The 26,673-nt window shown below is 39.3% G+C and overlaps 1 protein-coding gene across 2 annotated transcripts in view; it reads right to left on the bottom strand.

Annotated features, from left to right (window-relative positions):
• LOC136865981 (general odorant-binding protein 19d) overlaps window positions 1-26,673 on the bottom strand; it is a 143,128-nt gene that overhangs the window by 36,324 nt on the left and 80,131 nt on the right. For both annotated transcript variants that reach the window (XM_068226377.1, XM_067142570.2), the window contains exons 3-4: window positions 19,084-19,148; window positions 6,675-6,710 (exon numbers count right to left, since the gene is read on the bottom strand). In XM_068226377.1, coding sequence (XP_068082478.1) covers window positions 6,675-6,710; window positions 19,084-19,148 — 101 coding nt within the window. The remainder of the gene's footprint in view (window positions 1-6,674; window positions 6,711-19,083; window positions 19,149-26,673) is intronic.

Below are 26,673 nucleotides of genomic sequence, written 5' to 3'. Positions count from 1 at the left end.
TATCATTTAGCTGCAGTGTTCATTTCGCGATTGCCCAATAATTTCTCGGGTACTGTAATCTCTTTGTAAAATGTTTTCCAGCATTCTCAACAGATGGCAGGAGGGTTTCCAGCTGTATTCATGAAGTCTCTGGTCTAAAATATGCCTTCACCAGGCGAGTTGGCCATGCGGTTAGAGGCGCGCAGCTGTGAGCTTGCATCCGGGAGATAGTGGGTTCAAATCCCACTGTTGGCAGCCCTGAAGATGGTTTTCCATGGTTTCCCATTTTCACACCAACCAAATGCTGGGGCTGTACCTTAATTAAGGCCACGGCCGCTTTCTTCCAACTTCTAGGCCTTTCCTATCCCATCGTCGCCATAAGACCTATCTGTGTCGGTGCAACATAAAGCCACTAGCAAAAGAAAAAACAATATGCCTTATCTTCTCTACTTTACATATACAATCTCTGGCCAGCTGACAAGGTAAACAGAAATGGTGAGCGCAAAACGGAAGAGATGTTTGAAGACAAAATAAGGAACTACTTTGAAGATGAATCTCTAAGTGACATTAGTATTTCAGATAATAGTGATCATGATTCTATTGATTCTTCGGATGATGACCTTCTTAGTATTTCTAGTGAAAGTGAAGAAGATATTATGCCAGAAGCTAAGATGATGGTAGGAAATGTTGAACATACATTTGTGTGGAAAAAGTGTAAGCCAGGGGATAGTGTGCAACCTAATATAACTCCATTTATGGGAAATCCTGGTGTTAATGTTGGATCATTACCAGAGGTTAGTGTAATTGACTGTTCTGAACTGTTTATAATGGATGAAGTTATAAATTTGATAGTGACCGCAACAAGTTTGTATGCTAAAAGTGCATTGAAAATCTTGTAAAGAAATCTCCGCATACAAGGGCACAGTTTTGGAAAGAAACAAACTCTTATGAAACTTGGCAGTTTATTGCTTTAGTGTTGTTGATGGGAATAATACAAAAGCCTGAAATAAAAATGTATTTCTTGAAGGACAGTATTCTCAAAACACCAATATTTGATGAAACAATGTCACATGCCTACTGTAAGAAAAGTGTAAATGCAGTGTAAAGTAAGTTTTTATTAACCTTGAATAATATATGAATGTGTTCCCTTAATAATTGTTACTCATTCCTTGCTTCCTAAAAATAAATAATTTCCTCCAAAAAAACCCCACCTCGTCGCCATAAGACCTATCTGTGTCGGTGCGACGTAAAGCCCCTAGCAAAAAAAAAAAAAAAACAACCCACCTTTCTTGCACAGGAGGTCTGCCAGAACCCACCATTGAAGGGGTTAATAGCTGATCTTGAAGATATCCGTGTCCCCAAAGCTAAGTGCATGAAAATGCCAAAGATCAAGACTTGGTTGTTGAAGGACTCAAAGAAGAAAGAGAAATACCAAGCAACAATAACAACAAAATTACCCAAAACTGAGATTAAAAGGGTAGAAGAAGAATGGACATTGTTCAGAGAAACTCTTGTAAAAGAAGATGAGGAAATCTGTGTGAAAACAAGTGCAAAACCAATAGAGAAGGAAACACTTTGGTGAAATGACTGAGTGGAAACAGCAGTAAAAGAAAGAAACATGCTAAAAAGAAAATTAGATCAAGTAAAACAAAAAATGGGCAATAGAAGAAATGATGTAGAAATTGAAGAGTGAGCACAGGAATACTGGACCAAGAAGTTGGCTGTAAAACAACTAATCCAAAAAGAAAAGAAAAAATACTGGGATGGCTTTACTACCAAGATAGAGGAAGATTGCCAAGGAAGTAGGAAGTTACTATATAAAATAGTAAGAAGTAAAAGAAGTGAATATGGAAAGATCCTTGCATTGGAAAACAAATGATGGTAGTTCGATAAGTACAGAGGAAGGGATCAGAGATGAAATGAAGAGGTACTTCAGCATGTTGTTAAATGGAGATGGAGACAACACTACCACCAACTGTAGATTAGACAAAATCCAGAAAAACCAACCCCAATTAATAGGGCTTGAAGTCGAAACAGCACTAAAGAACATGCGAAACAAGAAGTCCTTGGGCTTCGATGATCTCACCTCAGATATGATAAAGGCAGCTGGAATACCAGGCTTAAATTGCCTATATAGAGTGCTTTCAGTGACCTGGGAAGAAAACAAAATCCCAGAAGATTGGAGAAAAGGAATCATTATCCCACTGATTAAAAAGGACAACAGACAGAAATTTGGAAACTATAGGGACAGAATGTTGTTATCACACACACTGAAGCCTTTTGAAAAGAGCATTGAAATGAGACTTAGGAAGACAGTGGAACCTTTGCTCGAGGAAGAAAAACACAAATTCAAGAAAGATTGAAGTACTATGGATCTCAATTTTGCTGTAAGAATGCTTACAGAAAAGTACTGGGTACATGGAAAGAATCTTGTGATTACATTTTTGGACATTGAAAATGCCTATGACAGTGTCCCTCAGAACAGGATCTGGGAATGCCTGGAAGACCTCAATGTGCCAAAGTACCTGACTAACAAAGTGAAGATGCTATACAAGAATTGCTACAGCTGTGTTCAGATAGACAATGAACGATCAAAATGGTATGAGACAAAGAGAGGTGTCTAACAAGGAAGTGCCTTATCACCACTCTTGTTCATAATAGTAATGCCACTCTTATTCATAATAGTAATGGACAAGATCATAAATTCTATCAAGAAAATGGACAGCAGACCAAATCCCCTGAAAAATGAAATGGCGTATGGCTTTTAGTGCCGGGAGTGTCCGAGGACATGTTCGGCTCGCCAGATGCAGGTCTTTTGATTTGACGTCCGTAGGCGATCTGCTCGTCGTGATGGGGATGAAATGATGGTGAAGACAACACATACACCCAGTCCGCGTGCCAGTGAAATTAACCAATGATGGTTAAAATTCCCGACCCTGCCGGGAATTGAACCCAGGACCCCTGTGACCAAAGGCCAGCATGCTAACCATTTACCTATGGAGCCGCACACCAAATCCCCTGGTATTTGCTGATGATGTGCTGTTATGAGGAGAAACAGAAGCTGAAGTACATGAATATTCAATAATTTGCCAATATCTTTCATGCTACACATTGACACAGTGTCATTCAATTAGACAATTTTACCATATTTATACAAGAATATAGCAAAGCAAAGAATGGGAGGACAATGGTTTTACTCTGCATATTTATATGTTTGTCATCAAGGACCCTAGATTTTAAAGTATTTTGTTTCACTACATATTTAAAATGTTTTGTGTTTCAGTGTTCATTATTCAATAATTTGCTAATTTATGGTTAATGTAATAGCTGAGAATGACCTGGTAATGTAAGGTCGAAACTAATCCCTATGTATTGTTTTTTCAATTGGCTTTACATCGCACCAACACAGATAGGTCTTATGGTGATGATGGGATAGGAAAGGGCTAGAAGTAGGAAAGAAGCAACCATGGCCTTAATTAAGGTATAGCCCCAGCATTTGCCTGGTGTGAAAATGGGAAACCACGGAAAACCACCTTCAGGGCTGCCGACAGTGGAGTTCAAACCCACTATCTCCCGGATGAAAACTCACGGCCAACTTGCCCTCTCCCTATGATGTTGCCATGATAATATAGTTTACATCATTTTAACACATGTGTATTGAATAGGTGGACCCTTTCCTAAATTATTATATGTTGATTAATTGCCAATACGGATCAGTATGAAAGTTATCACATATGGTCCACAGATAGCCAAAAGGAAAGCAAACATAAATAAATAAATAAATAAATAAATAAATAAATAAATAAATAAATAATAATCAAATGCCAAAAACCATTAGATATTTTACAATTATACATTCTCTCACTTAATAAGTCTGCTTGCACAAGTTCAGGTAAAAGACAAGTTTTCACTTAATGCTATACAGTGGTCTCTGTTCATAATGATGATGAAGACAATTCAGATCACTCTTTGAACAAACATTTATGAAGGTAAGCAGATACATTACATTGTCATCAATGTCCACATGCCTGGAGAAAGTAAAATAGGCTGAGCCTGTATGTCACTCAACTACTACTACTATTCTCGTTTTCATTCCCCACCCTGAAGGGGTGGGGCAGGCCACCTAGAGGGTGACGCCCTCGCTCTGGCCAAGAGATTCGGGCGGGTCAAGGAGATGTCTGGAAAAGGAAGGTGGGTAAACGAAGTGATAAATGATAGGGTATCTGTTCGAAGAGGAAAAGTTAGATAGATGGGAAGTAGAATTGTGGAATAGGGAGGTGCATGTGGATGGTTTTAATACATGACTTAAGAGAGACATGACGTAACTGAAGGAAGAGAAGTTTTAAGCATGGGGGTGATGGAGTTGAAGAGCAAGGAGATGAAACACCGATGAGAAAGTTGCAAGAGAAGTGAGTAAGAGTCGGAAAAGGTCAGTGGGCGACGACGGATGGTGTAGTTTTGAGAGCGTGCTGATGGTGAACGAGAAGGCTCCACTCTATATCGATGACCATAGATGGGGGCTCCGGTGGCAATGAGGTGCTGGATGTCGGCGATAGTCGGGAGGAGGAGACGTACCATATACGTTGGTCCTGAACTGATCTGAATGTGAAACGCACGGCAGGCGGGGATTCTGGCGGCTTCAAGTTCTTGTAGAATGTCCTGGTTGGAGATTGAAGGGTCGAGTCCACGGATCACACAGCTGGGAAGACCATGATGAGATGTGGATTGCTGCGTGGGCATTGATGACGGTGGTGCTGCTGCGACGTTGTCTTGAAGCGATGATTGAGGCGATAGCGGCGTTGAGTCGGAGGATAACAAGGTGTTGTTATGAGGAGGGAGGGGGTTTACCGTTGTAGAAAATGTATAAAGTGGAAGGCAGGAGGTCATAATGAGCGGTGGGTGGCAAGTCGTGACAAATGTAGTCGGTATGTGAGAGGAGGACAAATGCGTCGTGGCAGAAGTTGTGGTGGTGATAGTTGTTGTAGGGGAAAGGGAAGAGGAAGTCGATGTGGGTTGTTGCAAGGTTAAGGTTGACGGCATGTTGATGACGGGAAAGGTGGTAGGGTCGGCGAAGAGTTGGGCAAGTATGGATGGAGGAGTAGATTCTACGGAGTAGAAGCGGTTATGCACGGATACGCTGGCGACGATGAGGCACTGCTGGTCGTCCAACGTTGGTATGTAGAGAAAAGAATCAGTGGAGATGGCTATTGGTGCCGTCCAATAGCCGGTAGGCGTCATGAATGCGGAAGCCAACGGAGCGGATGGCGGTGTAGATATCATCTTCGGAGATGGCTGGAGGGATGTCTAAGATAGCGCAGGTGTACATGGTGACAGCCAACGAGGTGTCAGCCTATGTTTTGGGGAGTCAGCTGGGTAGCAACTATAGATGATGGCCACCCGGCCGCAAAAAAAGACGAAGGGATGCGTGGACGTAAGTATAGTCCAACTTGGAGAAGAAAAGCCTGTGCGTGTCTCCTGCAGTAGGCTTGAGGATCTCTTGTGAGATGTGTGTGTTGTGTTGTGTGTCACTCAAGCATGCCATGAGCCTATATAGGGTCATGAGTGTTCAGTAGAAAGGTGAACTAGCTACAGCAGCCAGCATGAAAGATCAATGAGAGCTCAGTGAGGTTGAAACCAATTTGGTTATTTCATCCGTGAGATTTCTGGCAAGTTTCAGATACTACATTCATTAGTTAGTGAGGTAGTGGTGAAATTAAAACACCACACAGTTATAAAAAATAATTTTAAAAAACACCTCAACCAGGGAAGCCAAAACAATTAGCAGACAGGTAACTGTCAAGGTGGTGAAGTCATACCAGCAAGCTTCATTGGAAACCGTGGTCACGGACTTTAGGTTGGTATCTGGAAGTGATGCCAGTACTCATAGCATTCATTGGGAGGTGTTTGCATTTGGATTTCTTGTGCAAACTGTGATATATAAACCAAGGATCACTAAACTGAATGTTTGCCATCAATTACAGAGGTGCAAAAGATGTCACTTTGGACTCCAATGAAAGAACATCATATGGAATGACAAATCGTGCTACACGTTGTCGTAGTCTGATTGATGTGCATGGACCAAGCAAATGCTAGGTGAACATTATTTACCAGACTGCATTGTTCCCATCATGAAATTTGTTGGAGGAAGCATTATGGTGTGAGCCTGTTTTTCATGGTTTGATTTTGGTCCACTGGTTTTAGTTCCTCAAACCATGAATATCTATCATACTGTATTGGACAATTTTATGCTACCCACCTTGTGGCAACAGTTTGGAACTTGACCTTTTAATTTTCAACATGACAATGCACTCATTCATAATGTAAAGGCCACAACTGAGTGGTTTGTTAATATAGGATTGAATTAAATCGAATGGCTGACCCCGAAACCCAACTGAGCAACCATAGGACAATTTGCAGTCGCAGTTGCCAGCAAGACTAGATGACCCCAAGATGTCTACAGAACTGTTTGTCATGTCACATAAGGAATGAAAGATAATACCTGGGGGCATGTACCAATACTTATTGGAAATTATTCCTTGTAATACCAGTCGGCAGATTTACATCATACTGTCAACAGAGCAATGCCAGTTAAGCCAGTGCATATGAGTGTCTGGTCATTAACAACAACATACACTAGTGTACTTATTAATAATGACATAAAAATACATAATTAGTTATTATAGACTGATACTTACAGTTCCCATTTTCTTGTTGATACAGCTCACCATGCACTGGAAGAGAAATACCATCTATGTCACATGTTATCTTGCAAGTGGTTATAAGTGGTTATAATATCTTTACAAATATTTTGCATACAGAATGTTCAAACATGCAATTGTATGTAATGCTTGGAAACTTCTGGATAGCTGAATAAATAAATAAATAAATAAATAAATAAATAAATAAATAAATAAATAAATAAATAAATAAATAAATAAATAAATAAATGTAATTAATACATACAAATATACATATGAGTGGATAGTTATACATCAATGAGTCATTACATTGTGACCACTCTGACCTGAGAACATTTATTGTGCTTGAAACAGAGACATATATGAGGCATGCTGGTAGCATGGTATATGCAGGGCAGGTCTATAGGCTCTCTGTTAGTTGTGTCTCTGGCATCAGAATGGCTATTTCTCTGAGTTTGATATGCATACCAGAATCTCTGAAACTGCACGACTTGGTGGCTGCAGTCATGCTGCTCTTGTTAGCATGTATCGAAGGTGATGCAAAGATGGGCAAACAATGACATGTCCTCAAGCCATGCATTGACAGTGTCTCATTGATTAACAGAGGGCAGTGAAGCTGTTGCACATTGCTTGAAGTGACTGGAGGGCAACAGTTTGAGAAATCGCTGAGAAATAAAACAGTGTGACCAGGGCAATGTTTTCAGCACATGGTTCAGCGAAAACTTCTGTGGATGGGACTGCGGAGTAGAAGACCCAGTCGTACCACAAAGATACCTGTACTCTACTGACAACAGTTCATAAGGTGGGCACAAAATTGTTGATATTGAACTGTGAATGATTGGAGAATGGTCATCTGGGCTGATGAAGTGAGATCCCTAGTTTATTACATCGATAGTCAGGTGCATGTACAATTGGAGGCTATGGTACCTGCTTTCACGGTTGGGTGGAGATAGGCCAGTAGAGATGTTATGTCCTGAGCTTTTTCATGGGATGCACTGAGACCCCCTATTCCTTTACACCAGTATCAGACAACTTCCTGTCTCTGGACGTTATTGGTAACCAAGTTCATTCATTCATGTCAACAGTCAGAAAATCTATCGTTAATTTCCAGCCGATCTAGAACGCAGTTATAAAGCTGCTTGTATTTCAACTCAACATCACCTTTTCTTCATTTGATTGATGGTTCCATTGTACTGTCTGAAGAAGGCCCAGTTTTCAAATAATTCCATATTGAAGAAAATCCACCAAGTCTGAACCTAACTATAGTGTTTTTGAACATGAATACTTCTTATAAGCATTCTGCTACATCCAGAAAAAATTTCAAGCAGAAATATATTCTGAAACAGTCTTAAAAAAGTAAAAATATCCTTGAACCTGCACAACGGTATCTGCATCTCTATCTTCTTCAGTCATCACTTACCCCCACATTTTCAAAGAAGGCAATGAGTTGCTCTTGGTATTCATTTACTGTGTACAAGCCAAGATGTAAAATTCTGTCTGGTCTGTGTTACTTTCAGAAGTTTTTTGCTCATTAATTGTTTCACGTTTCCTGATCTTTTGGGGGATACTGAAACAAAAGCAGTGTCTTGAAATTGATTCAACACTGTGGTATGGATGATATGGTTTGTTGCAAAACCAAACGGAGAACATGACTGTAACAATGGGCAAAAAGTGCATGCAGGTACTTTCCTTACTTTTCTTTAACTTTTGTTTTCAATCCATTTGCTGCCATTACTATCGCACCATCATAAGTCTGTGCAATCTACTTGTGGCCAATATTATACTCTGTAAAAACATTTCCCACATGCTGAAGCAAATTTGCAGCAGTTATTCCTGAACTGACATTTGTGAAACCTATACACCTTTCCTTAGCATTGCCATATCATATAGAAGCGGAAGTGTGTGCTCTTCTCCTTCCAGCTGCAAGCCAACTGAAGAGTGTGTTCTTCCAGCAGTGGCAGCACAATCATCTGAATCGCCAGCAGATGAGACTTGTCATTACTATGCATTACGTTTGTGTCAAGTTATCAGAATTTGTATTGCTCTCCATTGACATTGTTAAGAGGTGTAGGCAGATTATATTTTTGGTGTGTTCATTAGTGAATAGTGTGATTTCAGTTATGTCTTAAAAACAGTAGATTATATCGCAACTGTGCTTTGATTCCAACAGGCACTTGTTTTGTCAATAATAATATATATGAAAGGAGCATTTTGTATTTTGGTTTTTATTTTGCTGATCATAATTCTACTAACTGCAGATTTTATGTAGTTTTTAATTGCAGGAGATGTACCACAAAATAATGTAGAACTCTCTTGGCAAGTAAGTGATCAAATTCTCTTAGGGAATTGAAATATTCAATAACAGTGTTGTCTGATTCCATACTTTTGCTATGGCCCTGAAAAGCTAATTCTTGCTTTCTGAAAAGAAAAAAAAAAAAAAAAAAAAAAAAAAAACTGCATTGATAAGACACAGTGAGGGTGCTTTTGGTGCTGTTATCGGTGTGTGGCGGAGATAAGTGCCACCGCAGCCAGGAGCAATGAACTCGAGCAATATATTAAAGGGGATAGCATGTTTATGATATTGATTGTGGTGTGGAGAGGTGAGTGGAAGTTAAGGAGTGGCAGGGGGGAAGAAGTAGACAGTTTGAAGGATTCGAGGAGACAATGTAATTGCTTCTTTTATGACGGGATTATTATGTAGGTTACCATTAGTGAGATACTTGAGGCGTAAGGGAGATGAGTGAAGACATTGGAGAAATTGTAGTAAGGTAGAAAGTTAGCTGAGGGGGTAACAAGAGGAAGGTGACAGGTAATTCTGATAGCATGACGGTCAAGTCGTGAAATACAAATGTAGTTGGTCCGTTATTGGAAATTATAAATTTTCCAGCTAACTCATTCCTGGTTGCCAGCATTTCATCCCAGTGTGCTAAATTGGGCTCATCAGTTGGTAAATAGCACACTGGGGCAAAACGCTGGCAACCAGGAATGAGTTAGTTGGAAACTTTAATGTCCAATAACAGACCAACTACACTGGTATTATAAATTTTCTCATTTGGGAAAACTATTTCAGGCTCCCTATGGGAATCAACATGTATATCACAAGTCGTTAAAGTCGAGCATATTCCGTGGGATAAGCTGATATCCAGGTCAGGGAGGTATAAGTAAGGGGCGGATGAAGGATTTATAAAGTAGAAGGATGTGATGAGGTTTTAGTCCCCATGAGGAACCTGTGAGGGATCGAAAAGCTCAGAAATGTTAAAGGGCTTTACGATGAATGGAAGCTAAATAATGTTTCCATTTAAAATTATTTTGAAACTGAATTTCAAGGTACCGGTATGTCAGTATTTTAATTTTGAAAAGGGGAATGTTATACCAGGAATTCAGCCATGTTTTGAGGGTATTGAGGTACGTTTGGAGATTATTGGAAAGAGAGGTGAAGGTGGGTCCAAGAGCAAGAATAGCAAGATCGTCTGTGTATTGATACAGTCTAAGGGTTGGGGGGAGCAGGATGGGGAATGTCATAGGTGAAGAGGAGATAAAGCAATGAGGAAAGAGGAGAACCTTGAGCTACACCAGAATTAATGGGAAATCTATATGAATGGGTGCCATGAATAGATATTGTAGCAGTTCTACATTTCAGATAATTGAATAATGGGCATAGGATGGTAGGGGGTAAAGGCAAGTGTGAAAGTTTGTAAACAAGACCTTCATGCCAGACTGTATCAAAGGCCTAAGGCAGCAGGGCGGTGAGTGTGAAGATAGGTGTCCAGAGAGGAAGTGATATGGAACAGGTGATCATCTGTGGAGAAATGATCTCGGAAGCCGGCTTTTGAGTCGGGTAGGATATGAAGGGATTGTAATTAATGGGACATTCTCTGACATAAAAAGGCCTTTGAAAACCTTGGAAAGTACAGACAGGAGAGAGATGGGTTGGTATGATCGAATGTCAAAGAGAGTCTTTTTGGGTTTTAAGAAAGAGGAGTATAACAGCTTGGCCCCAGTGTTCGGGGTACAAGCCGGTATATAATATGTTTTTGTAGATAATACATAAAATGTAAATGAGGGAGATGGGGGCTTCTCGAATATAGCAATAGGTGATATGATCGGAGCTGGGAGCAGTGTTACATATATGGTGGTTGAAGTTTAGAATTTCTTGTGGGGTGAACGGAGCATTTAAAGGATGGGAGAAATCTACAACTCTAAAGTGGAGAAAGAAAGGTTGAATATGTAGGAGAGAGGGGTCATCATGTTGTACAATTGTAGGTTCATCAGGATGGTTGTAATGGGGAGAGGATGAAGAAGAAAACAGAGTAAAAGAATAGTCCGCAAAAACATCTGCTTTTTCTCTGGCAGTAGTAGGAGGGGTGGGTGTCCAGAATTTGCATGAGTTGTGCATGTCAGACGGGTTGTTACAGGTATCACTCCAGTGATTTTTCTTTATAGCTTTAATAAAAGAGCAAGCATGTCGAGAGTGTCCGTTGGTGGGCGAGTAAAGTCACAGGGTCGTGGATTCGTAAGTATGAATGATAATAATCATGAGCTACTTTAAGGAGAGATAGAGTTATTGAAGGGATGGGAAGCTTAGTAGGATGATAAGAATGATGGGGTATGTGGAGAGTGTCAGCAGTTTGCAGAGCATGTTCAACTTTAGCTATGAGGGATAGTAGAGTGGGAAGGGTGGGGGGAGGGGAGTCATGAAGGAGATCATTGATCGTGTTTCGGTAATTAGTCCCATTTGTTTGGGAGTATCTTCTAGTAGGTGGAGGTCTAGAATGCTGGGTTCAGGTTGTATACAAAACAGTGGGAATGGTAAGGAAAGCTGCGAGGTTATTGGAATCAACCAGGAGTTTGTCTATGGAAAGGTTAGTGGAAAAGAAGGGGGAAAGAATTAAGGTGTCAGGGGTAGAGTTTGAGATAGGACAAGTATGGAAAGGGAAAGGAATCTTCATGGCCCAGATTTCGAAAAGCAATTGAGTGAAGTTTGCAGATTGTGTCACGTTATTTGAATTTATATTAAAGTCAGCGATAAAAATATAACTATCGAATTGGAATTGTTAGTTGTCCTTGTTAATTGTATTTGTTTATTTTTCCCTCATTTGTTCATTATTTATCAGCATACTGTGTGTTACCTATTATTATTTTCTGGTATAAGAGAGGAAATAACCAGATATGTTCATGTATTCTCTATTATTACTATGCAGATGATGCTACACCAATCTCGAAAAGACATCAAGTAAAATGTACTTTATCTGTAAAAATTAGATCATGACAGAAATTCAAAAGTTGATGCTTTCATCAAGTCTCAGGAAACAGCACTGACTCCAGAATAAGACAAATTATTTAGCAAGATACAATAATAAACACATGTGATCAAATAAGTTCCAAGCCCTGATATGAATCAGCAACATTAAAATATCATTTTAACCTTTAATTAGTCACACACGGAGATTTCTTCCGGGCCTGTTATACTTCACATGCAACTGGCAAAGCTGTCCACCACTATACCTTCCTCCTCATTCATTTGGATTCGCCCTGTGTGGAATTCATCATTGCAGCTTATCTCCTGTGGCAGGGAAGGGACATTTCTTAGACTGTTGTCTGAGCCCCAACATTTCCTCCATGCACAACTAATAAGCATGGTTATATATTTTCTGTGTGTGTGGTTTTATTTTCTTTTTTTACCTGTTTACAAATGTGATTTCCTGCCAAAGGTCGTTGGTAAGTAACATTTTATACGTATTTGATTTGTTTGCCGAGTATTTCTTCTAATCTTATACATAACAAATCTGCGCATGTATTAGCGTAATGCAAAGTCTTTCTCTCATAAGTCACACATTAACGGCATTTTTTGTTAGATTTTTTGTAGCAAGGTAGATTTACGGGAGGAGGAACAGATAAGAAACTTACTCGAAAAAATCATGGATAAATCAGATGTTTGAGGTTTATCAGATGAAAATGAGGATAATGTTTTAGAATTCAGGCACTCTTCAGAAAGTGAGCAATCCTGTAATGACCTTGTCATCATTCCAATTTTTTATGTAAACAGGGTTAAGAGATGGCCTCTATTACTCTTCATTGCCCTCATATGCACTGGAGAAATAAATGCCTATATAATTTTCCTGGCAAATGGAATATATGACACAAACCCGGAGGGCATTCCTGAAGAATTTGTCTCGTGAACTCTGCATGGATTATTGGAAGATGCGAAACCCATTACCCTACATTGCACAACAGCTGAAGACAACAATAAGTTCCCTGGAAATGCATACCAATTAATTGGGCACTGCGCTTTTTATACTTGCGAACAGAACAGCTCTTCAAAGTGTCATGTATGTTCTGCCAAAGGTTCCTGTGCACAGAACATTGAATGATGTACTGTGCGGATTGAGTAAACAATGGGAATTTTCAAGAAGATGGGATTTTTGATGAATGAAGTGAAATACTTTCATACATGGCATGAACTTAGGTTCCATGTAAACATGATTGAATCAGTGACTACTTTGTGGGCATTCCTGTGTTTTCCTTAACATACATACATACATTATCATTATAGACTGTTATGCCTTTCAGCGTTCAGTCTGCAAGCCTCTGAGAATTTACTAAACGTCGCCACAATCCTCGATTTGCAACTAGTGTTGTGGCCTCATTTAGTTCTATACCTCTTATCTTTAAATCGTTAGAAACCAAGTCTAACCACTGTTGTCTTGGTCTCCCTCTACTTCTCTTACCCTCCATAACAGAGTCCATTATTCTCCTAGGTAACCTATCCTCCTCCATTCGTCTCACATGACCCCACCACCGAAGCCGGTTTATGTGTACAGCTTCATCCATCGAGTTCATTCCTAAATTAGCCTTTATCTCCTCATTTCGAGTACCCTCCTGCCATTGTTCCCACCTGTTTGTACCAGCAATCATTCTTGCTACTTTCATGTCTGTTACCTCTAATTTATGAATAAGATATCCTGAGTCCACCCAGCTTTCGCTCCCGTAAAGCAAAGTTGGTCTGAAAACAGTGCGGAAATTATATTATTCTATTTTTGACACAAAGTTTGACAAGTGCACATAATTTTCAGTCAATTTAAAACAAAATTCCAGAATGATTTCTCACTATATTCAATTAGACAGTACGGTATGTGATTTAGTTAAACTTTTTGCTGCAATTTTGGGCCCAGATGATGTCTTAGTTTTCTATTCTAAACTTACATCTGCTTTCAACGTTCTTTTTTTGACCTTTATGGTGTATTCCTTTTGTATGAAGTAAACCCCATGGTTATAACATTGTAATGCTTGGTTCTTGTCCCTTATTACAACACTGTTATTTTGATTTGAATAAATCATGTAACATATTGTGAATTTGCTTTAAAATTGGTCCCCAATCATGTAAAGGGACAATTCTAAATATGATGAGCTATAAGACTAAAACAAAACATTTTCTTGAATCTAGAGATTTCTTCCATGCGTGACTAATTCTGTAATAATTCTCGTGCAACTATTTAAAGGTTAATATAATTTACAATATTGTTTAACATGTATATCTTAATGTCTGTCTGTCTGTCTGTCTGTCTGTCTGTCTGTCTGTCTGTCTGTCTGTCTGTCTGTCTGTCTGTCTGTCTGTCTGTCTGTCTGTCTGTCTGTCTGTCTGTCTGTCTGTCTGTCTGTCTGTCTTCCAAAATGACATCATGTCAAAAATGCTGAGGGAATTTTATGAAATTTTTCACGAACTTTCTCAGAGGGATCTGTCACATGTTTTATTTCAAAATATCGACCTAAAAATTTACATAAGTATTTATTGAGTAAAATAAAAGGAAGTGTTTGTCTCTGTGTGATGTGTGCGCATGCAATACCGAGTCAAATCTACAGCACACAGAGATCTGAAATTTTTAACACTGGTAGATGGAAGGGGGTCCAAATGCACCTCAAAGATGGATTTTTAATTTTGGTATTTGTTAGTGAGTTATGAACGAAAAACCGGCAAAAAACATGTATTGGGATATGATAATCCACTGTGTTGTCACCAGGATTAAATGCAAAGATTCACTGCCGCTAGGCAACGTGCATAAGACAGGTAACTTAATACAAGTCAAGGAGCCATTTTAAGTCCATGCCCATGATCATTAAGGCATGAAGTCTATATGGTGAGGCACCGTGGTTAGCCAGTTTGAGTCATTTTGGTCAAAAATATTTTCACCACTAGGATGTTGGCCAACAGAATAGGATGGGTGACGGTATACAATTTCTAATCACTAGATTAAATTCCAAACCTCTCCACAGTGCTCATATGAGTAAGAGCATATGATGCTGTTGATTCCGATTCATCCGTCATATGGAGGCATAAAGCATTGAGCAGGCCCCTTGGTGCTATCGAACAGGAGTAGGCTATGTGCCGGCACTCTCTATTTATACTATCACATCATTCATTTCATCTCATTAACTCCTCTGATAAGGTTAATATCAGGAAGGACATCTGGTCATAAAAGCTCGCTACAAAGATTATCTCACTTCACATCTGACCCCCTAGAGCAGAGACGGCGAACCTATGCCACGCTTGTCACTAGGTGACACATGAACATGATTTCGGTGGCACACCACATGCACATATTAACATTTTTATCTACGTCTTTTACTATAGACTATACAAAACATATCTGATGCATGGTATAGTTATAGTGTTTCAGGTTTAAGAAATAAGTGTCTAAAATCTAAATACTAGTTCCATTCGGATGTGCATTATGGCAACAGTTCAACACTGATAGGTCCAGAAGTCAAGTGAGATAGCCTAAATATCAGATGAATCCGACGAACCATTCACTCACCCACATCAGTCAATTAGCGAAGTTTGGCTAGTGTGTAGTTGCCAGCATCGCATAATTATTCGCGGTGTGTAACTGTTTATTGTTTTGAATTTTTAAGACAAATAGTTGCCAAGAGATTATCCCAACTTCGAGATTCACACTTTATTTCAAAACCTCATATTGCACCACTGAGTGAGTTCAAGATCAATTTTTTGAGAGGTTAGATATTGACAGTTTAGAAATGGAGTTGACTGAATTTCAAGAAAGCAGTACAACGGTGAACAAATTCTTATAACTTGCTGAGGAATTGGTGAAAATTGAGTGTGCTATTGATGGTGAATATTTTCGGCCATGAAGAAACATGCTACAGCGTTAGTTACTTCGTCTGGGTCATCATACGCCTGCGAACAGCTATTTTATGCAATGAACGTTGTGAAGTCAACTGTTAGAAACTGTCTTAGTTCAGACCTAATTGCTTCTTGTGTGTTATTGAGGACAACAAGTTAAGAACCTTATATAAATGGCAGCCGGGCTGAGTGGCTCAGACGGTTGAGGCGCTGGTCCTCTGACCCAAACTTGGCAGGTTCGATCCTGGCTGAGTCCGATTGTATTTGAAGGTGCTCAAATACCCAGCCTCGTGTCGGTAGATTTACTGGCACGTAAAAGAACTCCTGCGGGACTAAATTCCGGCACCTTGGTGTCTCCGAAAAGCGTAAAAGTAGTTAGTGGGACATAAAGCCAATGACATTATATTAAAAAATATAAATTACATGGCTACTAAGATTCAGCAACAAGCTTCACAGTAAAGTTGAGAATGACAGTTCACTTAAAGTCCTTCGGTAATATTAGTATTTTTGATTTCTATATCCAATAATACTTAATGACAAAGTGTGTTACAATGGGCGCTTTATTTAAACAAATATAATGTTAGGTATTCTTAAAAATTACCTATTAAAATGTATTGTTGCAGTATTGGCAAAATACGACCACAGAATATGCAATGAAATGTATTATTTTACAGTGTATATGTAATAACATGTTATGGAACATAATTTGGAATTAGGGATGAAAGTCGGGGGTGGGTTGTGGGTGGGTTGGTGGGTGGGGTGGTTGTAGCCATTCCAAAGGAAAATAACAAGTGGGACAGTATGCAGTTGAGAAAAATAAACCAGACTTAAAAGGGCACACTAGTTGGAAAAGGTTCGCCATCCCTGCCCTAGAGAAACAGGACAGGGGATGGATGCACAGACATTAGAGGAAAAGTATAGTACATAAGATAGATAATAATAAACAAGGAATAGTACTACATATAACAGTCAAAACGCCATTGTAACTCCAAGGCACAGGAAGCCATTTTTATTCCATCTGTGATATCCAGAAGTGTTCGTCTGTCTGTATGTGTGCAATGCCCAGCCAAATCTATGACATGCAAAGATCTGAAAATTTTGTCACACTGTAGATGAGCACAGCATTTCAGTAATCACCCATGGCTGGGTCAAAAAGCAATTCTTACTCCAAGAAATGAAGCTGTTAGCGTCATCAACAAGTGACATTTACAGATATACAAGTCTGTCAACTACACTACAGGGCTATTGAACACTTTGGAGTTACCTGTAGTACCCTGGAACATCTTGGAGCAGTCAATTGTGGCCCTGATTATCCTTCTCAGGAATATAAGACCTCCTTCCCTCTGCAATGAAACATGACTCTCAGTCAAGAAAGTGATACCGAATATTATTGAAGCTACCATCATAAATGGACATGCTGCACGCGAGGTAGTATTCATTCCTCAGATTCAAATTATCCCTTCGAATATCCTATTTCAGTTTAGACGTCTGCAATTCCCCATCTGTTTGAGTTTCCCTTTATGCACCAACAGGGCACAAGAACAATTGTTTAAAGTTGTAGAACTCTATTTTTGAAAACGGTGCTTCTTCCAGTGTCAACTGTACAGGGGTTGTTCAAGAGTTGAAAAGGCAAACACTCTATACATGTTAGCTCCAGATGGAGGACACTTAACAAAGTTGTCTGGAAGCTCTATAATGAAAAATTAGTTTGTTTTTTTATATAATATGGCCTTTTATGTTGTTTGTGCCATCCACCAACTAGGTATCTTAAGCATTGAAAGTAACAATATTATAATAAAAATAAAATAATATATTTCAGGAAATGTATATAAAAACGATGTGTGATGATATCATTTTTTGCTTTTAAATAAGTGGTGTAAAACCATCTAGCAGTTGAATTAATAAACATGGGCAGAGCCATGGGTACTTGTTAGTTATGACAATAACAAAATCAGTGGGATGAAAATAGAAGAAACTTGGGAGACAGACAAGATATAATATAATCTCATGGCTTATTCAAGAAATTAGATTCTCAAATGCCTGATAAGAGAGGAAAATGTAAGATGTGTTCATATATTTGCATAATTATTTGTGAAAAATTGCGTATATCTTACTTCCAGACCAGGTACCATAGTTATATGAGCATGGCAACGACATAAGTTTATCGATATGAAGGCAATAGCGGACATATTGATAGTCTGTGGTTTATCATGTGTAGTAGATTGGTCTGTGTAGAGGTTTCCTTCACCAAACATATTCCTTAGTAAATTTTCTTTCCTAATTGACCTCAGATTTTTAACAGGGCAACTGCAAGAATGCTAAAAGCTCCAAAGCTTTAGACCCTTTCGTTTATTATTTTAAAATGCAATAGGAATTGGAAATTCAAACTGTGGTACATTATACTTGGATACATTTGGAAAATAATGATAAGAAGCACATATTTGTAGGATTTGAAATAACACTTATTTAAAGTGTCTCAATAAATGTTACAGATTTTGACTTATCTGTTTACACACCCATGTAACAAACAATCAGTAGCCTGGTTATTGGACAAAACTGTCTACATTGATTTGTTTTCAGACCAATGTTGATATTCAGAAGTGAAAATTGGGTGGACTCTGGATAAGTTAGAAGTAACAGACATGAAAATAGTGAAATTATTGGTGGTACAAACAGGTGTGAAGAAAGGCAGGAGGATATTCAAAATGAGAAAATAGAAGCTAAATTAGGAATAAACTTGATGGATGAAGCTGTATATATCTGCCGACTTTGGTAGTGAGGTCATGTGAGGCAAATGGAGGATTGGTTACCTAGGAGAATAGTGGACTAGGCCTTGGAGGGCAAGAGAAGTAGAGGGAAACCAAGGTGATGATGGTTAGACTCTGTTCTTAATTATTCAGTTATAAGAGGTGTGGAAAAAAACATAGTGTTTTATGTGTTAGGCACACGTTCAGAGCTTCTAAAACTACAGTAATCAACATTAACAATTCAGTGACTGATGGTTGTTAGTTGTCACTCATCTCTGCCAGATGACAGCACTGCTGTAATTGTACAAAACTAACCTGTCATCAATGGGTGCAGCAGTTAGTCATTTATAGAGTCATTGAAATAATCTACCTATCTCTCACACATCCATTATTTTGGGACTATTTAAAGACATTATAGTCTATTACACACACTTTCTCTCTCTCATTATGATATATCAAATGTACAAATACATAATTACGTTCTCTCTCACTCATCCATTATAAAACAATGAAGACTTACATTGCATTTCATGAATGTCTCATCCGCACAGTCAATTGGATCTACAAGTGTTTTCATGCAAGTGTCTGAAATGAAAATATAACTCATTAGAAAACAATGGTGTAGGATAGAGACAGTAACATACTGCAACATAACAACTAAAGTTTGAAGGAATTTATAATGATATATATAAAAGATAGTCAGAAATAATATAAATGTGACATGATATAGGCTTTTGGGCTTATGACATGTCAAGAAAATAAGGTGAAAGGTTTCTTAAAGAAGCTTCTTAAAGAAGCCTTACTCGTGGACAGTTGAGATTTTCTTCTGATGACACAGAGCAAAGATCTCTGCAAAACGTAAAGAATTTCACCTTATTTTCTTCACACGGCATAAACCCAAAAACCTATATCATGTCTATATGTATGAGCCGTGATAGAAACAATGGTAACATTATATATGCGAGTTCATTGATTCATTTAATGTAACAATATCAACACAAAAGAATTGCACTACCATCCATAGAGGTTATTGTACTACAATCTACATATACACCTACCTATGAATAAATAGGTTAATGACCCGTGCTTCCCTCTGATAATACAGAAAAGGCTGTTCTCACTTCCATTTTTCATTTTACAATTGGCTTTACATTGCACTGAAACAGATAGGTCTTATGGTGAGGATGGGATAGGAAAGGGCTAGGAGTGGGAAGAAAGCAGCTGTGGCCTTAATTAAGGTACAGCCCCAGAATTTGCCTGGTGTGAAAATGTGAAATCACAGAAAACCATCTTCAGGGCCGCTGACAGTGGGGTTCAAAACCACTATCTCTTGAATGTAAGCTCATTGCTATATGCCACTAATCGCGTGGCCAACTTGCTCAGTGTGTTCTCACTTCCAGCACACCCAGTAAACAGGTTAGGGTCAAATTGCCAGACCAATCGTCTGAGTGAAACTTTGATGTTTTGCTCTTGTAAGAGCTTTAGTCAATAAATCAGTTAGTATCTGCTCTGGTGGAAAGTACTGTAAATCAATGATATTTTCCAATATTTCTTGGACAACAACAAACTGCAGAAAAATAGGTCATCATAAAAGTGACCAGAGCACCAAAGAAAACTGGTGAACAATCTGCCAATAGTGCTGACCATATGTGTTTGTATGTTCTGAGAGACATGACGATGACTCAGGCGCTTCAAATTATGAACGATGCACGTTGTGATACCTGGTGTGTTGACAGTGACTGCACATCTCATACATGCAAAGACATTAATGCATTTGCGACACTCAATCAAGAGAGACTTGGGAAACTGAACCTGGCCAGTTGTGCACATCTTGATATTAAGGGAAAAGGCAGCGGTTATGGATATTTAAATGTCCTAGTCAAATGTGTCAATATTCTAGGGAATTTTTCTTTGGAAATTTCCCTACCATTTCGTCCTCAGTGATGTTCTTGCACTTGGCGCTACTTTGCCATCGAAAATAATACAGGCCGTTCATACGAGTTGCAGTCAGGAGTACATGTCCATTGCTGTCCACAACTTCGTCTTTCAATCACATACTTGGCCACAGATCTTGATACCATGTCCCATGTCTTGGTTTTCAGTACTGACTTGATTTAATTTGCCAAAGCTTCTAACCATTCATGTGATTATGCACTGGACAAAGCCTGCAAGATAGGGAGCTCAGTTATACATGAGAAGTCTGCCTTCTCTTTATCGTCGTGATGAAGGGAGGTTGGCGAGGGATAACAATCGAAAATGTCAATGAGGATTTTAACTTCAGTGTCATTTTGCAGGGAAAAGTGAGCTGACTACCGTTCTCGAAAATATCTGAGAGGTCATGGGTGACCTAGTGCATTTGGATGTTTGCAGCCCAATGCGCATTCCCCCAGATAACAAATATAGATATTTTTTCACATTCCAGTTAGTATGAAGTAAAGCTCATTAAACAGAAAAATCGAGTACTTAGATAAATCAAAATTTTCAGATCTATCATATACATGTGGGGAATATCCACAGAGCAATCCAACTCTGTCAGTGATTCCATGGATGATTCCTGAACGATGTCATCAAAGGGCACAGTACACACTGAAGTTAATTTTTAATGTTTCCTTTGTTTTATGTTAACTTTCAATTCTTTGCATTGTTCTATAAATTGTAACTAACTTACTTGACTGCTGAATATACGTTATAAAAGATACATGGGATTGTGTTATTTACTGTGCAATAACTTGCCACAATTTGCTAGAAAATATTAATAAATATAAGTAATAATAATATGGCATCACTTTGTATGTGCCAATGGCCATAGCCATGTTGAAACACCAGATCTCATGAGATCTCTGAAGTTAAGCAACACTGGGCGTGGTCAAGATATGGATGGGTTGCCACGTGCTGTTGGTGGGGGGGTAAGGGAAGGGATCAACAGAAAGGAACTGGCCACCCTATCGTACATAAACTCCGGCTCAGGCACAACTCTGTGGAGGTTCGGACCTGATTTGATACCATGTAGGCCAACTGCATTTCAACATTCTGTTTTACTCTATAAATGGCTCAGAAACAGATGTCTTTGTTGGGCCATCTATTGTATGGCTTAGTTTTAATTACAATAACTTTTTAATAGGACTACAAGAAGGTGGATGTTCTGCAGAAGGACTTGACAGGGATGCATCCACAGTGCATCGTGTTGACAACAGTGGTCATGGGATGGCACTGTCTCAAGAAGTCCAGGATCCGGCCACACATGACCACTATGGAGAGGCAAGACTGCTGTATTTACTATGGTGGATTGTACTCTATCTGCAGCAGCCATTAGAGCTTCAGCTGGTAGCAGTAACACAGCGAACTGTAACAAATCGATTACTTGGGACAGCTCCAAGCCAGACGTCCTGTAGCGTTCATGCCACTAACTCCGAATTAATGCTATCTGTTACTTAAGTGGTGTCAAGCTAGAGCTCATTGGAGAGCAGAGTGGAGATCTCTTGTATCCTCAGATGAGAACCATTTCTGTCTTGGTGCCAGTGATGGCCGTAGGCTGGTATGAAGAAGGCCAGGTGAGTGCTTGGAACCAAGCTCTCAGCAGCATTGACGCACAGAACGTACACCAGGAGTTGTGATCATGGCAGCGATTTCCTTTGACAGCAGATTTCTATATCAGACTGGTGACTGAACCGACTGTACAGCCATTCATTCGCAGTATTCAAGGGGCTGTTTTCCAACAAGATAATGTTTGTCCTCATACCGCTGCTGTCACCCAATGTGCTCTACGGAGTGCCGACCAGTTGCCTTGGTCTGCAAGATCACCAGACCTTTCAGCCATTGAGCACGTATGGAGATGACATCATCCAATGCCAGCTGATTTGACTGACCAAGTGTAACAGGCATGGAACTCCATCCCACAAAATGACATACGGCACCTGTACGACACAATGCATGCATGTTTGTATGCTTGCATTCAAAATCATGGTGACTACAGTGGTTATTAATGTACCACCATCTCACATGTCTTCTCACACATACTTCAACCTGTGACCTGTAAACTTTAATCAATTAAATAATTATGTTACCTATACAATTTCTTAGTCTAAGGTGCATTGCTCTAAATTAATGTCTTTTTGGTATTGGGATTTAATTTTCTGCTAGTGTAGATTCTGTCATATACAGCAGCAAATGCCATTCAGCTTTCTCTAACTAGAGGCTGCTCAGTACACAAAACATTCCAAACAAACATATTTTATAATTAAGATGGTAAGAGAAGTGTTTTAGAAGAGAAAAGTCACTTGTTCCACATGTCATTTCACTCATAAATGTTATAAAATGGTTCCTCAGAATGGCAATTAAACCCTTTACAGTCTGCCATGTTTGTAAATTCATCATCCATTCTGCACAACTTACAGAACTGTACAAATATGGCTGTAGTTGTGCCTCTATTTCTGATCATAAGAATCACTTCTTATACAGATCTTAAATTATATTTTTCTTTATGTGGGTTCTTAGGCACTTCACTTTTCTTTATGAACATTTACAGGATAGGAGAAGCCTCAGTGATATGAGTAGATTTGGTGTTCATGGAATTTAGATGTAGAATTGTGGACAGCAAGCTAACTTCCTCTAACCAGCATCAAAAGTTTTATCTTCACCAAAATCAGTGGATGTTTCAAGACAATAAATCCATTGCTTTCCATGTCATTCATGTTTATTCAAGCAAAAATAATGCAAGTCGGGCTGAGCCCCAGAGGAGTGCAACAAGGCTTCGGCAGCCGGCACAATTCCTATCCTCGCCGCTAGATTGGGGCTTCATTCATTCCATTCCTGACCCGGTCAAATGACTGGAAACAGGCTGTGGATTTTCATTTTCAAGTCAGGCTGAGCAGATAGCAGGCTTTCTGAGCCCATCAAAGTGGATTCAATCCTGGTTCAGTCTAGTGGAATTTGCAAATTCAAACATTGTAGATGTACCAGCATGCAAAGAACTCCTGCAGGACAAAATTTCTTTCAGTTCAGCATCTCTAAAAACTACAGAAGTAATTAGTGAAATGTAAAACTTCTGTTATTAATTTTTTAAACATATTGTTTTGGCCTCTTACAACCACGTTTAATACCAATCAGCCTTTCTGCATTTCTAGTACCCCTTCCACTTGGTGAAGAATGCAGTTCTTCACTCTTCAGACCACTTTGCAATAGGCCATCTTCTCACTCATTACAAGATATTAGAATAATTCTGTATTGATGGTTTTTCATTTTACAAAGGAAATTTAATATGTCCTCCCATTCAATACATACACATCTCCATCATTAGATCATCATCCATCATTCTGGAAGATCCTTTAATCCATGTACACAGATCCTAAATTTACTTCTTTCTTGAACCAGTGTCTCAGAGACACAAGCCAGATCCTCCTTCACTGCAGTTGCCCATGGAGCAGTAAATTTCCAAGTCATGAGAAGATAAGAATTCTTCAAGATATTCTGGTGTTAGGCATTTGAGACAGACAGACAGCCATAAAATATAGACTGGTACTTCTTCATAACAAGTTATAGCTTTTCAAATTTAGAGTAGAGCTCTGCATTTGACCTCAGGCAAAATTTGCTCTCAGAATTTTGACGTGGGCCAAGGATCTTTCTAGGAATACCCTCTCTTTCTCACCATGGTGAGTGATAGCCAAGCATTCAGCAGCATATAAGGCTTCATGACATACTACCCTACTGGCAGTATTTGACCTGCCATGAGATCGGTCTGACCGGGCGAGTTGGCCATGCGCGTAGAGGCACGCGGCTGAGAGCTTACATCCGGGAGATAGTAGGTTCGAATCCCGCTATCGGCAGCCCTGAAAATGGTTTTCCGTGGTTTCCCATTTTCACACCAGGCAAATTCTGGGGCTGTACCTTAATTAAGGCCACGGCCGCTTCCTTCCAACTCCTAGGCCTTTCCTATCCTATCGTCGCCATAAGACCAATCTGTGTCGGTGCGACGTAAAGCCCCTAGCAAAAAAAAAAAAGAGATCGGTCTGGACTGATAAGTGGGTTTGCAGAGGTGAAAAACTTTCCATGAATTTAGCCCAATATTTCAAAGCTTCCTTCTCTGATGTATTAAAATAAATGATAAAATAAATACAGTATTTGATTTTTCCATATTTAGTATCAAGAAATGCAGTGGTATTATGACAGACATCATTAATTCAGTTATTTTAAGAGATATCTGGAGACCTACAGCTTCAGCTAACGCTTGTAATGTTTCAATCTGGAGGCAGGCGATGTTGAGGTCATCTGCCATTAGGACTACACCATCTACAAAAGCAAAGCAGTTGATGTTTACTGCTTCGGATCCAGTGCTCAGTTTAATCCCATCATTGGGCAATCTACTTCTCCACTCATGGATGGCCTTTTCATGAACACAATTGAAAAGAATGGATGAGAGCCCTTTGCCTTGATAAACACCAATCTTAATTATCTCAACTGATCTAATGATTTACTCCCGAAATTTCACATGTGAATAGGTGTTTTTCAGAGTTTGCCTGATGATGGAATTAGTCTTGTTGTCCAAACCTATCTCCTTGAGGATATCAAGAAGACTGAACTGGTTGATTACGTCATAGGCCTTCTAATAGAAGGGTAGGAGATAGAGATCTATGCTCAGATGGCCTTCACTTGAAACTCAAAGGTACATTATAAGTTAGGAGGTTTGTTTAGAGAGTAGAGGGAGCTGGAAGTCAAGTAAGAATAACATTAAATTGTTAGTGTTAAACTATAGAAGTATTGTAAAGAAAGGAATAGAATTAAATAATTGAATACCATAGATATATATTTACCCTTTGATTGACCTCATGGAAAATACACTAGTAACCTCGTGTGGTCCCACGGACCACGAAAATAAAAAATATGTATTCCGAAAATGATATTGTTTTCTTTTTCATCATCATCATCATCTGTTTACCCTCCAGGTTCGGTTTCTCCCTCAGACTTAGCGCGGGATCCCACCTCTACCACCTCAAGGGCAGTGTCCTGGAGCTTCAGACTCTTGGTCGGGGGATACAACTGGGGAGTATGACCAGTACCTCGCCCAGGCGGCCTCACTTGCTATGCTGAACAGGGGCCTTGTGGAGGGATGGGAAGATTGGAAGGGATAGACACGGAAGAGGGAAGGAAGCGGACGTGGCCTTAAGTTAGGTACCATCCCGGCATTTGCCTGGAGGAGAAGCGGGAAACCACGGAAAACCACTTCCAGTATGGCTGAGGTGGGAATCGAACCCACCTCTACTCAGTTGACCTCCCGAGGCTGAGTGGACCCCGTTCCAGCCCTCGTACCACTTTTCAAATTTCGTGGCAGAGCCGGGAATCGAACCCGGGCCTCCGGGGGTGGCATCTAATCACGCTAACCACTACATCACAGAGGCGGACTTTTTTTTTATTGATTTAAATAACTGTAAATACATCCATATTATTGCAATATAAAGCAATAGTTTAAAAAATTATACATTATTCAAGCTACTAAAATTGTGAGGTTTCAGTCTTTGCTTTAGAAAAAAAATACCATCTTTCATATTTGGTAACTTAAAGTAATGCATTTTAACACAAAAAAGTATGATCTAAATGACAGTGAAATTCTAAATGATATCAGACACAAAGAAGAAAATCCTGCAAAGGGTTAGTATGTCCTCATTCTTTTCACTGACGCAGCCATTGCAAACATTCTTGCTGTGCTCTGAGCAGATCGGTAACTTACATTATTGTGACAGAGGTAAGCGGTTTTTTGTTCTCTTCTTCACCGGACACACTGAGCAATGTTTACATTTGTTGTGATCAGTTTTTCCTCTGATGCCTCATTGTCGGGATCTAGATTTAGTTTTAGATTACAGACAATGGTTAGACATGTTTCTCTCACCACATATTTGTTGTACATTCTCTCTCTCAAGTGTAGCTCGCATAAGTCTCTAGCTAAATGCTTCAGAAAATCAAGGTGTGACATCTTTTTCAATCCTGCTTGGCTTTTGTGTATCATAAAACCATTGACAGCACTAATGTCCAACACTCAGTTCCACACAGCCATCGGCCATCTTCTTGTACGCCAATTACTGCTGTATATAGATGTTTTCTGGTGTACTGAGTCAACTCC

Source organism: Anabrus simplex, chromosome 1 (assembly GCF_040414725.1).
Source record: "Anabrus simplex isolate iqAnaSimp1 chromosome 1, ASM4041472v1, whole genome shotgun sequence".
In the NCBI taxonomy this organism is placed as follows: Eukaryota; Metazoa; Arthropoda; class Insecta; order Orthoptera; family Tettigoniidae; genus Anabrus; species Anabrus simplex.
The sequence above is the reverse complement of the archived record's forward strand: the minus strand, read 5'-3'. Positions and strand labels throughout refer to the sequence as shown.